The sequence below is a fragment of the Apteryx rowi genome, unplaced genomic scaffold (genome assembly GCF_003343035.1).
Source record: "Apteryx rowi isolate R43461 unplaced genomic scaffold, aptRow1 scaffold_78, whole genome shotgun sequence".
Taxonomy (NCBI): Eukaryota; Metazoa; Chordata; class Aves; order Apterygiformes; family Apterygidae; genus Apteryx; species Apteryx rowi.
This window is the reverse complement of record NW_020451071.1, coordinates 270,014-282,069: the sequence shown is the minus strand read 5'-3', so window position 1 is coordinate 282,069 and position 12,056 is coordinate 270,014. Positions and strand designations below refer to the sequence as shown.

The following is a 12,056-nucleotide window of genomic DNA, read 5'->3' as shown; positions in this document are numbered from 1 at the left end:
TGGTTGTCAGCATATGGGTGTGGTACATTTGGCTGCCTTGAAAAATAAACTATTTCCTATGGATTATGTTCCAGGGTTTTTTTCATATTTCCTTTGGGACACTTTTAAATTGGCCTTCCTGTAATGAACTTTGCAAGGCAGAGGAAAATTCAGTTATACAGTAGATCTTTATCATCTTAACATTTTCTTTACTATGTTTTCCTCTTAACCAGTTGAGTGCTTTTGATTTGAATTGACATGTTCTTGCATGGTGTCAAACTTAGTATCAAAACCTGTTGAAATTACTTTTTTCTTTTTCTTTTTTTTTAAAGGTGAAGACTTGTTAATTGAACGAGTGGCATATGCTGGCATGATCAATCCAGAAGATCGATGGAAGACACTACAGTTTAATGGCCCTGTTGCCCATTTTGAAGTACAAATAAGAGTGAAATGTGATGAAAATTACTACAGTTCTCTGTGCAATAAATTTTGTGGCCCTCGAGATGATTTTGTTGGTCACTATACGTGTGACCAAAATGGAAACAAAGCCTGCATGGAAGGATGGATGGGAGAAGAATGTAAACAAGGTAGTATTGTTTGCTTCATTTTAGATTAGCTCTGGTATTAATATAATAGGTATAGCACTGCTGTCAGTATTTCTGTAGTGTTGGTGCTGTGGCACCAAATTTAATTTTAACACATACAGATATCTTGCTTTAAACACAAGACTTTGTCAAAGCATAGTTATAGCTGAACCTTTTTTATATTGTTACGTCATCTTATAGTAAGTCTGGAAAGTGATGTTTAAACAGCTAGATGTTCCACCAACACGGAACAAATTCATCCTCTGTTAAGAGTGAAACCCAGGGCAGAACACAATATTCTTCCTGATGAACACAATTGGTAATAAGCAACAAATTTGGGAACTGAAATAGTGAAACGTCCTTCTACTAATTAACTTTTTTCAAGGCTGTTGTTGCTTCAAATCAAAATGATGTATTGTGGCTACTGGTGTAAGATTTTATTGAGCAATTACAATATCAGTAATTCCCTAGATATTTTTTTAATCCTGTAGAAATGCCCTTGTAACACTACTTAAAAATGAAAAGTTGTTTAATGTATGCAACGCTGAAAGCTTTTTGATAACTATTAATGCAAACAGAAGTTCAAGTGCAGTGTTCTTTTAATGTACCAGTAATCTCCAATCAAATCTCTTTATATTTTGTCTTCAGTCTCCCTGTGAGTAATTAACGCTAAAATTACTTGATATACTCTTCTCTGTATTGAGGGTTTCTTGTTTTTGTTTCGTTTCTTTTCCTCTTCAATAAAAAGCCTGTTAATGACAAGCRAAAACATTTTAGGGCTTAGTCAAGCTTTTGTATCTTTTGAAGCTTGAGATTTCTGTCTTAATATCAGTCTAATCAGTTAAAAAACTACACCTGAGAAATACTTCATTGACAGTCTTGCTGCAGTAACTTACTTGGTAGCACCTCTTTTCAATGAGAAGTTACCTTAAGTTATTTTTATAAGCAGCGTAATGGGGGGGGGTTTGCAAAATAGCAAGTAAGAAGCTATGACTATTAGAGCATGCTGAAAGACAGTTAGCTATGCACAAGCAATGTATAGATTACTCCACAAAAGTCCTAGTTTTGAAGAGTTTCAGATGTTTGCCGTACTAACGGATACCTAGCTGCCTAGACCAACTGAAGTCTAATCCTGTTTCTATTTACAGCTGTATGTAAACAAGGATGTAATTTGCTCCATGGGGGTTGCAGTACACCTGGGGAATGCAAGTAAGTCTGCATGCTTTAATTTTTTTTTACTTTCTTTTTAAATGAGTGCTGATCTTTCTAGTGTTTTCCATATGTGTTGCTACTTTTAAAAGGTCTCCTTTAAAATGGAAGAAAGTAATCTACGTAAAAACATGTATGGAAGTAGATATAAAGTATATTTCACATGTGAGACAATTGCGTATACTTCATACTGTTTCATAATCCTCTTCTACTTTCTTGCTTTATATAATGGAACAGATTTGCTTCATGTAATCCAAAATTAAGCCTTTACCAAATGAGAACAATCACCTTTTTTCAAAATCCTGAAGTGCTGAGAATAGTGTTTTTTAAAATCTTGCTTATGTTTTCTCTATATTCTATTTGTCTACCTTAAAAAAGGGAACTTTTTTTTATTTCAGGAGTGGGCTGTTGTGAATAGGAAATACTTACTGTTATAGGGCATCCAATATGCATAATATCAAAATATAATAAAGTAAACTTGAAAATGTTTTCATGGAGTAGCCTTCCCAATAGCAATGGAGGTAACAGTAGTAACCCCAGCCTCAACGTTCCTCCAAGTGAATGTTTTGGGGACTTTCTTCCAGTCCCTAAGTATGAGAGACAGAATGAAATGTTCCTTTAACTCTGAAGTTGAAGTAGTCTCTGTGGTAGCAGAGACTTCCTTGTAGAAGTTCTGGTTTCTAACACATCAGGTCTAGGGGAAATAATGTTATTTCTGTGCTGGCTCTTGAAGAAATGGGACAGGTCTACTTGCAAATATGTGCAAGTTTGACCCTTGTGGAAGTCCTTTTTTGTTTGTGTGGGTTTTTTTGTTAATTTTAAGCATCAACATAAGAGTGGATTTGTACAGTGGTTTCTTAATAAGTTGTATTGAATCTACTCTCCTTGTGAAACTTGTCTGGCTGTCAGAACCCCTAAGAGTTGACAAATATCCTTTGACAAGTCAAGTTGTGACAGYTTAAAGCAGTTCTACATCATCTTTTTACTGGATACTACTACTGCCATCACAGGAATGGCAGAAGTGGTATGCAGGTCACTTAGCTCAGAGCCCAGCTGAGGAAGCTCAGTTTCGTTTGAAACACTGATTTGTGAGCTGTGGCGGCTGGGATGCAAACAAGTCCTGTTCTGCTGGAGAGTCAGAAGTTTCCAATGGCAAATAATGGAAAGGAAATCTTAAATCATTACATCAGAGTGTTTTGGTTTTTTTTAATGGCCCTGAAACTTCAGATGTTGCTAACCTGTAGAAGATGTAGTATTTTGTAGCGCTCAAATCTGACTGAAAACTCTTCTGTTAATTTCAGTATATGAATAACTGGTAAAGCATGTGCAGTTTCATGTCTAAAGAGCTGTAAAACCTCCCTTAAAATCTTTTAAAGGGAGATTCTTATCTAAACCTTGACTTCCCTTTTCTAAGAGATAGAAATTTTTTTAATGATTTTTTTGGGGAACTTTTCAGATCATTAAGTACTTGCTTATGGTTTTAAGTACTGTATGCACGTATTGCTGACAGTGATTTTTAGGTTGCAAGTAGAGATTGTGATTGAGAGCTGGACAAGTATTCCTTTCTTTGAGTCTTCCAGTAATACATTTTTCCCCTTGAGAATCTACTCTGCTAAATTTTGGTTCATGTAGGGGTTTCTGGAGTCCTGTTGATATCAAAGGATTGTCCTAGATGCCCATGGATGTGTGCTTTTGGAATTCAAGGAGGTTTTGAATTGGAGGAAAGAATAAGTGGCTTAATGTTCCAGATGGATTTTATGCTGCATGCCTTATCTCTTGAACAGCTGAGTCCTGAAGTCATAGTTCAGCAGTCAGCAAGTCTAAGGAAAAGACTGGTCTTTTTGTATGAGATATTCTGGATTCCACTATTCCAAAGGCTCTCAGCTATCTCTTTAAATGTGGCTTGTTAGCTTGAGCTTGGATGGTGATGGTACAGATATCTTTAGGTTGCATCCTGTAACAGATATTAGGTTATATTAGAAATGGAGCTTTTAGCCCAAATGGCCAATATTTTCTGAAGAAAAATGATGCGGAACTAAAATTAAGCAAGGCTTACAGGCATGACCTTTATTCTCAGCAGTATGAGGGAAGCTTTTATTTAGAATAACTGCTGTTTGGTGCTACTGAATTATAATCCAGATCCCTTCACCCTGGTTTTTGGACAGTTGCTGCTGTCATTTGACAAGTGGAAGCAATGCCCCCTTTTTAATTCAGAAGGAAAATGAAAATATGAGGAAAAATATGGGTGTGAGATGTATGGAAATCTACTGGTGCCAGTAGCCTACTCGATTGCCCAACTCTGCAATTGCATTTATACATAGAAAAGTTGGAAAACTGTTTCCATCTTTAACTTGTATGAACATGCAGATAAGCAGTGGTTCTGAGGCTGCAGCCTGACTCTGGTAGCCAGGATCTACCCTCTATGCACTGACGTTTCAGACTAATTTAGAGCTGTTTTGGGATTAAATGCTCTACCAGAAGCAGAGCGTAACCTTAACTAAATGACTGCAGACTGCTAATAACTGATATGCCATTAGCTGTAACTGGAACCTCATCTGTTGGGCAAACTCATGTGCCTCTTGTTTTGAGGAAGCTATGGTAGTGTGAAACTTGTGCTGTTTTTTTTTTGTTGAGTTTTTATGGTAGAAATGAAAAATAAATAGGGGATTTCAAGACAACCTGATTTAGGAAATTATTTTTGTGGTATTGCTGCATCTAGGTGATAGAATTTTTTTATTATGGTGGAAGAAGGTCAGAAGAAGGAATAATAAACTTCTAATAACAAACAAAATTACATCCTGAGAGGGAAGAAGCAGCYTGGATGAATCTTGCAAAGATGGGAAATTGATGTCTGTGTGGTGCTTAAAATATTTTTTTTAATTTAAAAAAAAAAACCCTATATCCAAATCCAGGCTTGAATCCCTGTAGTCTTTTTAGCCAGAAGTGGCACACGCAGTGGTCTTGTTGATTAACTTCAGCCCAGAAAGATAGTCAAAGAAGCGCTACTAAGCTGTACTGAGTGGTGCTTTTTGGTATGTTTTGGCGTCTTTTGAGCTACTTCATTAAACTCCATTGGGCTATAAAGAGCAGGATGAAGGTTGATCTGATGTCTTATATAAATGGCTTAGGCTCAGTCATCTTATGAAATTATCACAGTGAGCATAGAGAAGGCCRCAAGTGACCATCTCCTTCCTTGATTAAAACTGCTGACTGGGTATGTTTGGTACCACTCTTAAGTTGTCAGTAGGCTTAATCACTTGATCTTTTGCTTCGGTATGATCCACAGTGGGATGGGTATGGCAGAAGTGCACATATGCCTTGTATCTGTGGTACACTGTYGCATTCTTTCCAGGATGGTGGTGTTTTGAAAAGTCTGTCTACTTTTCATTTTGTCTTTGCTTGAATTTCTCCCAAAATGAAATAAAGGGGCCAAATTCCTAACGCTGCTCAACTTGTTCATCTACATCTCTATGGACCTATGGTAAGATCTAGGTTACCTCCTGGGAAATGCAAGATTTGTTTCACACAAGTGTGATGCAATTTCTCGAGAATGTGTAGACTAACTGAAGTGGGTTAGAAATAGGATTGTTAACAGTCTTCTAATGTGAATTTGTGCAAACTAAACAAAGCCATCATGCAGTTTTTAGACTTCTGAAATAAATCGATTATTGAACCACCTTACTCTAGAATCACTTTTGAACTACTGGGGACAAAATTTTGGTTTTACAGYGTTGACAATTTTGTAACTTTCATTTTATTGCTTATCTTAGGCTAATGCTTAAACCTTAAAAATAGTTTTTTTCCTCCTGCTCTGAACCAGGCTTCTTAAACTCCCTATYCAGTATTTCTTGTGTAGTTCTTGTATTCCAGTTCAACCCTGCTTGCAAGGCTGAATTCTTTTATCTGGTAGTGTCTGCAAGTGCTGTAGGCCTCATCCCAGATGTTCTTACACTTATCTGTCAATCTAAGGGCAGGAACAGTCTCAACTATTTTTCAGTACTTTCTAACAGAGTTGCAAGGACAAAAGTCTGTCGCAAAATGCGCTTACAACTATCTGGGTTGGTTAGGAGTAATAGTGTTCTAGAAATTTTTCATATTCTTCTACTGTTAAAGAGAAAACTTTCATAGTTTTCCCTTTGAGTAGGAGATCAACCAGTATACCTTGTGCTTCTGTCTTCGTGACAGTTGGGTGGATAACACTGTTAACACCAGTATCAGGGAACTCTGTTTAAAGTTCAAAAAAAAAGGGAGAGAGAGGAAAGAGGATTCTTGTAAACTCATTTAGGTGTAGAGGGAGATCTGGTGAGGGCTCTCAAAGTGTAAGTAGGTGTATTGCCTTTGGAAGACTGTATGGGACTAACAAAAGATTTTAGAGRACTGAAAAAAGGAGGAAATGTAATGCTTGCTTCTAAAAATAGAGTAGGGGATAAGGTAAAAAAACAGGGAACTACCATACTAGCTAGTTCAGAATCAAATCCCAGAAGAATTTTGAAACAAATATTCCATTTCTAAACATCTAGAAGATGCTCACAGATGAATTACTGACTAACCAGGACTTGTCAAGAGCAGATCTAAAATGACATGGCTTCCTTTCGCAGTTGCTCCAGAATGGATAGTCATTGGTGAGAAGCTGCATAAGCTGATCTGAACAGTGAACGGGAAGAGGCTTTTGTCTGAGCAGTATACTATCTCCTGTCACATCTGGTCATTTCAATTCTTGCTATCTTGGACTAGCTGTGATCCTTAAAGAGCTTAGGGCTATTGTTTGGCCCTTCAGGAGTATACTTGATACCAGTATCTGCACATCTTCTCCCATGTCCTCTTTTGCACAAAATAATCTTATCRCAGCTTCCAGTTTCAAAGAGTTTGCAAAACAACTGTATTTGTTGTGTGCCTCAGCATATAAACTGTCTATTGCCTATTATCATGCCCAGTATGATCATCTTATCCCTCTCTTGTCTTGGTGGAAAGCCACCTGAGATTATTGACAAATATTTTGCTAGTAGACAAGTTGAACAAAAATGAATCCAACATTTTATTTCCTTATTGGTCAAGGAACTGAGGCACRGAATGTGGATGAGTAGTGGGCAAAAAGGCAGAGAACATATCCTAACAGACGCTTCTTTCAGGAGAATGTGAATTGCTGCATAGAAAATAAAAACAAGTAGTATCTTAACCTGTGTTTATACAAGAGAGTAGTGCAGACAGATAAGAACTGTAGATCAAAAATGGTTGGTGTTGACAACCTGATGTCCACACTAAAAACACTTCAGGATTTTTTAGTTTTAGACTAGCTCTAGTCTGATCCAGTGGAATGAATGCCTGTTTGTAGCTGGAAGACATTAGGTGTGCTCTTGGCATTGCATCATCTTAGGTTAGCTTAGCTTAACCTAAAAGGAATCCAGTTCCTGTGCTCCAGAACAGCTCTGTGAAGTCAACCAATGCACCATAAACAGGAATAATCAGGCAGTTTACTTCAAAAGCATGCTCCTGTTCTGAACTAACGCAATGTAGACACACCCTAGAGCTGCAAGTTAACAAGCAACCTTTACCCACATGTTCTAGGTAAACAATGTTGAACCATCCCTCCAAATCATCTCCTCCACAAAACTCAAAATAGGGTGAGTACTGGAGCAAGAATTGTAGCTTTCAGTGGCTTCCTTTATTAGAGCAGAAACAAGTTTGTAGGGAGAGGTTTGTGTCTAGCAAGAATTTTGGGCAGTGGGAGAAAGCAGACAAGCTTTCAGGTAATTGAATGATTTGAGTTCATTAATGAGCATCTTTTTTTCTTCCTATTCACCAAATGGCTATTTCAAAGGTAGGAAAGTGGAGAAAGCGTTTCTGTGACCTTATATAGCTATAATATTGAATTTGGATGCTTGGAATCCTTGGATCGCCTTCTAACAGTTGGACCCTCTTGCTGCCTGCTATGCAACAATTAAACTCTTAAAAGATTAAACAGACTTTCTTATAGCTATTTTAAGTAAATGGTTAATATAAAGCTATTGTTCTGGCCTATGCAACACCATCCTGTGCACGTCATCAGAAAATTTAGTGGTTTTCCATTTAAGACAGCTATTTCTCCCCCACCCCTGAATGATGCATTTTGCTTCTGTTCTTAATGTCACTGTATTGCTTCATTTTCCTGTGTTGAGTGTTTTGGCTACAGCTTGTAATTGAAGTCTAAGCAGAAGAAGCTCCCTCCAAGAAAGCCTGCTTAAAAATTAGATGGGTAAATAGCATAGCACAATGATATTTACTTCTGCCTTAGGATGTACAAGATCTGCAGTAAGGTGTAGGCTGTGGTAGTTAAAGACCAGTACCACCTTGCCTATTTCCTTCCTAGGATTTTTTTTTATTATTCTTAGGCTTAATGTTTTGACTCAGACTTCAGGAGTAGTTTTGATTTCCTTCAGACTTTTGGTGGTTTAGGTGTCTACTTGTGCATTAATTGCCAGCAAAACTTTGTATCTAGAACAGAATTTATTTAGGTATCCTCTAGCACTTTTGCATACTATGAGCATTTTGTTAAGGTTAGCCTGATTAGATGAGTGGTTAGAAGAGACCTATGATACATAGTGCCTCAGATGAACTTTCTGCACAGAAAGTTCAGTATTCCAAAATAACAGGAAGTGATTGAACTGGAAGAATACACCATGTGTGAAGGCTGTGTAAAACAGCTGAATTAATAAAAGTTGTCCATTAAGAGCACTRTAATTTCTTGGTATGTAACTGGTGTCTTCCTTTTGGATAATAAGGAGTTAATCATGAAAAGTGTTGAGGGACCCTAATTTTCACACCATCAGGAACTGAGTACACTTCTTCTCCTTTCCAGATCACTTCCATAACTGTCATTGTAGGATTTATCATACAATCATGGAGATTGAAAAGGACCTACAGAGGTCATTTAGTCCCACCTCCTACCCAAAGTRGGTCTAGTTAGACCAGATTGCTTGGGGCCTTATGCTTATATACACTAATAACGTACCAGTTTATGCACAGCAGCGTAGGAACCTTTGAATTCTTTGGCTATCTGATTTTAAAAGCCAAATTTAAGCCTAGCTTTCACTATATAACTTAACACAAACATCCTTTTAGGAAAGCAAGAATCAATGTTGTCTTTCCTTAATTTATACCTGTTCTAGAAGAGCATAGAGAATGCGAAGTCCTTTAAAATAATTTTGTTCATRTAGAACTATACCAGTTCCACTTTAATAGTATTCAACTATCAATGCCCTAGGAAAAGCAAGAAARAGAAGCCTTCTGATATTTTTTCTTCCCTTTTTGCTCCCTGACACTCCTGCCTCTGAATACCTATGTATTATTGGACTGTCCATAATGACAGGGGCTTCTGTAGGATTTCTTGATATTGGATTTACTTCTTTATAAACACATTGATGTTCACTTCCATAGCTATAGAAGCTTCTTCCTTCTCTTGGCATTTAGCTGTTTCAAGCTACACTTGCTTATTGCAACCAAGTACACACTATGAATTATTGCAGTTTATCTAATTGTTGATGTAAACAGTGGTCTCTTCCTGCACAGTTTCAGTTTCTGTAATCTCAAAACTGAAATGTTATCTAGAAGCTTTGCTAATGTTAATTCTATGCCATCTCCTCTGCACCCAGCCTTGTATTGAAATTCTAGGTTTTTATTGCCATCAGACTCTCTCCTTCAAAGAGAATGGAAAGCTATGAAGCATGTCTGTAGAATTATTAGGATCTTTTCTTCAAGTTCTTCAGCTGAAAATGACTAGTAATTGTTCCTCTATTCCTACTGCACTCCCTTTATTTTAATCCTGACCTGAAGGGACACTTTGGTCTGAGAGCAGATGCCTGCCTAAACTTTGACTTTGTCAGGAAGTTACTAACTGTAATAACCTATTTATGGTAGCTTCTTTTGTACTGCTAATAACCCAGTAAAGGCTAAGATTAAGCCATCTCTGATTTTGTTTTGCATTTGTGGTTCTAAAGATGAGTTAGAGGCAATGAAGTCGGTAGAGGGGAAGGACAAAGGAAGTAGAATCTTGATTCCTATAAGAATTTTCTTTGTTCGTGAACAATGGGAATCCTTCATATGAATGCTCTAAATTTGGCTTTCTTATTTTTCAGATCTGAAAAATCTGGGATTGTAGAAACTTCCAACAAATTATTCCCAGCGAGGGGGAGGGGGAAGTAACTGTAGTTCACCATTAGCTGCAATAGCAGTTTCCTTTTGGCTTTTATGCAAGCAGTCATTACTTGAAAAGGCATTCTGTTTTTTCTAAATGTTCCCTTTGTGCCTGTACCTTCTGAGCTTCTCATATTGGATCATTAACCCTTTTTTCCTCTTGCGTTTTGACGTGATTTTTCTTATAAGCTATAAAATGCATATTTCTAAATTGGTTTCACTTTGATCACATCTTACTCTTAGGAGTGAGCTGAGATCCATGTAAACATTATCTTTCAAGAAGGAAGTGGAATTAAAGCTGTTCTAGCACCTGCTAATGTAGGATGCGACCAGACTTCCTGTTCAGGAGGAAATCCTAATTTACTCTTCCTTGTAAACTGAAGGCTGATCAGCTTACCACATAGTAACCTTTTGACTTGTAAACACTGTGTTCCTCTGGTTGGACTGCTTTTAGTCTCTAGAAATGATTTCCCTAGGGCTATTGRTAACTTTACTTTAAGTGTAAACTTTGTTTCCATTGAATATCATGAAAACACAGTAACCCCTTCCTGCTAAACTAATTTTAACACATGTTCAAGCATTCAAGTAGGTGCTAAAATGCCTTTAAGTTTTGAGCAGATATCTGCATTGCTTTCTTTACACTCTTAATCAACAATGCAGTTTTAAAGAAACTTRTTACCATTTGATATGGAAAACAAATCGAGTTATTGTGATTAACTGCTTTGTGATGCAAGCTTTTCAGCCCTTGAAAATGCTTGTTATATGTGGGTGGGGAATTAGCTTTGGCTAGAATAGTCATGGTGAATCACTGGCATTAGTGTGAAGCTTGGCATGGATGGAGATTTGGGCTGGGGCCAGTAACAGTGAGTTACAGTGCTTTTTAATGTTTAATACCAGCCCCTGAAAAGATTCTCTGTCCCTGAGAAGGAAGGAAGAGATCACATTTAGCAGGAGCAGTATTTGTTTCCCCTTACTGCTAAATAGAGCAAGAGAAGGCTGCTGCTAGAGTAGACATGTTCTGCAGGCTCCTGACAACGTCACTTATATAAGCAGTCATAGGCCCCTGAACTATGTACACAGTTGAGGCTGTACTATCTGGATCCCAGCTCTGAGATTTTGAATAAGGGGGAGATAGGGGGACTAAGAATTCAGAGTAGCTTATGTAGAAAATCTTGTTGCAAGCCCTGTGTCTAGATTCCTTCTGCCTAAGTGAAGAGCAGAAATTTAAATAAGGGATTTTTCAATTTTGATATTGTGCTGTCAGCATAAGCTCTTCTTTTCTGGGAATTGATGCTGCTTACCAAAAGAGTGGAAATGGATTAATTCACAAGGAATCAGGATTCCTAGTTTATATTCTGTTTTTTCCTTTCTTCTCTCCCCACAGACTTCAGAATTTAGTGTCTTGYCTTTTTAACTGTATTCAAGGTATGCTAGTTATATAATATCAACATTCTTTTAACAAGTACAGTTTCCTTTCTAATGCTTCTTTTCAAGGCATTTGGGCTCATATCTCCTTAGCATGCGTGCGTCCAGCCCCTATTCAATGCATTTTCATGCATCTCTGCTAGTATCACTCTTAAATTCTTAATAAGAGATGCTCTTAAAAGAACAAACAGAACCTCTTTTTTTTTCTTTGATCTGATGGTAGCCTAACAAAGCAAGCTCGTTTACTATTTTTGGTTAAAATGTGTGTATGAAACATATAGTCCTTTTATTTTTCTGTTAACTTCACAGACTTTAATGCTTTTCCTGTAGCATACACAGATGCTTTTGTCAGCAGATTCTGGGGGCTGTTGCAGATAATGTAATCTAAAGATACTGGTCTCTGAAGAAATCTTGTGACACAATATCAAYTCTGTTTAAAACAAGTGAATTATTAATGGCTTTTGTTTCTGTTCTCTCCTCCTTTCATCCAAAGAACTTTTTCCCCCCCCCCCCCACAAATGTCACTAAAGAACACTGAGACTATAATAGACAATCTCTAAAAAGGATTCTTAAAACTACTCTTGAGAAAATTGACAAGACAGCTGCATCTTTGGCTATCCTGGTCTTCCAAGAATTCTAGTACTCTAGAACAAATTGGCTAATCTCTTGAAAGCTCATAGAAAAAAGCTA

At 37.3% G+C, this 12,056-nt stretch overlaps 1 protein-coding gene across 1 annotated transcript in view; it reads left to right on the top strand.

Moving 5' to 3' along the window:
• JAG2 (jagged 2) overlaps positions 1-12,056 on the top strand; it is an 84,604-nt gene that overhangs the window by 47,246 nt on the left and 25,302 nt on the right. Inside the window, exons 5-6 of the mRNA XM_026088637.1 lie at positions 312-566; positions 1,712-1,772. Coding sequence (XP_025944422.1) covers positions 312-566; positions 1,712-1,772 — 316 coding nt within the window. The remainder of the gene's footprint in view (positions 1-311; positions 567-1,711; positions 1,773-12,056) is intronic.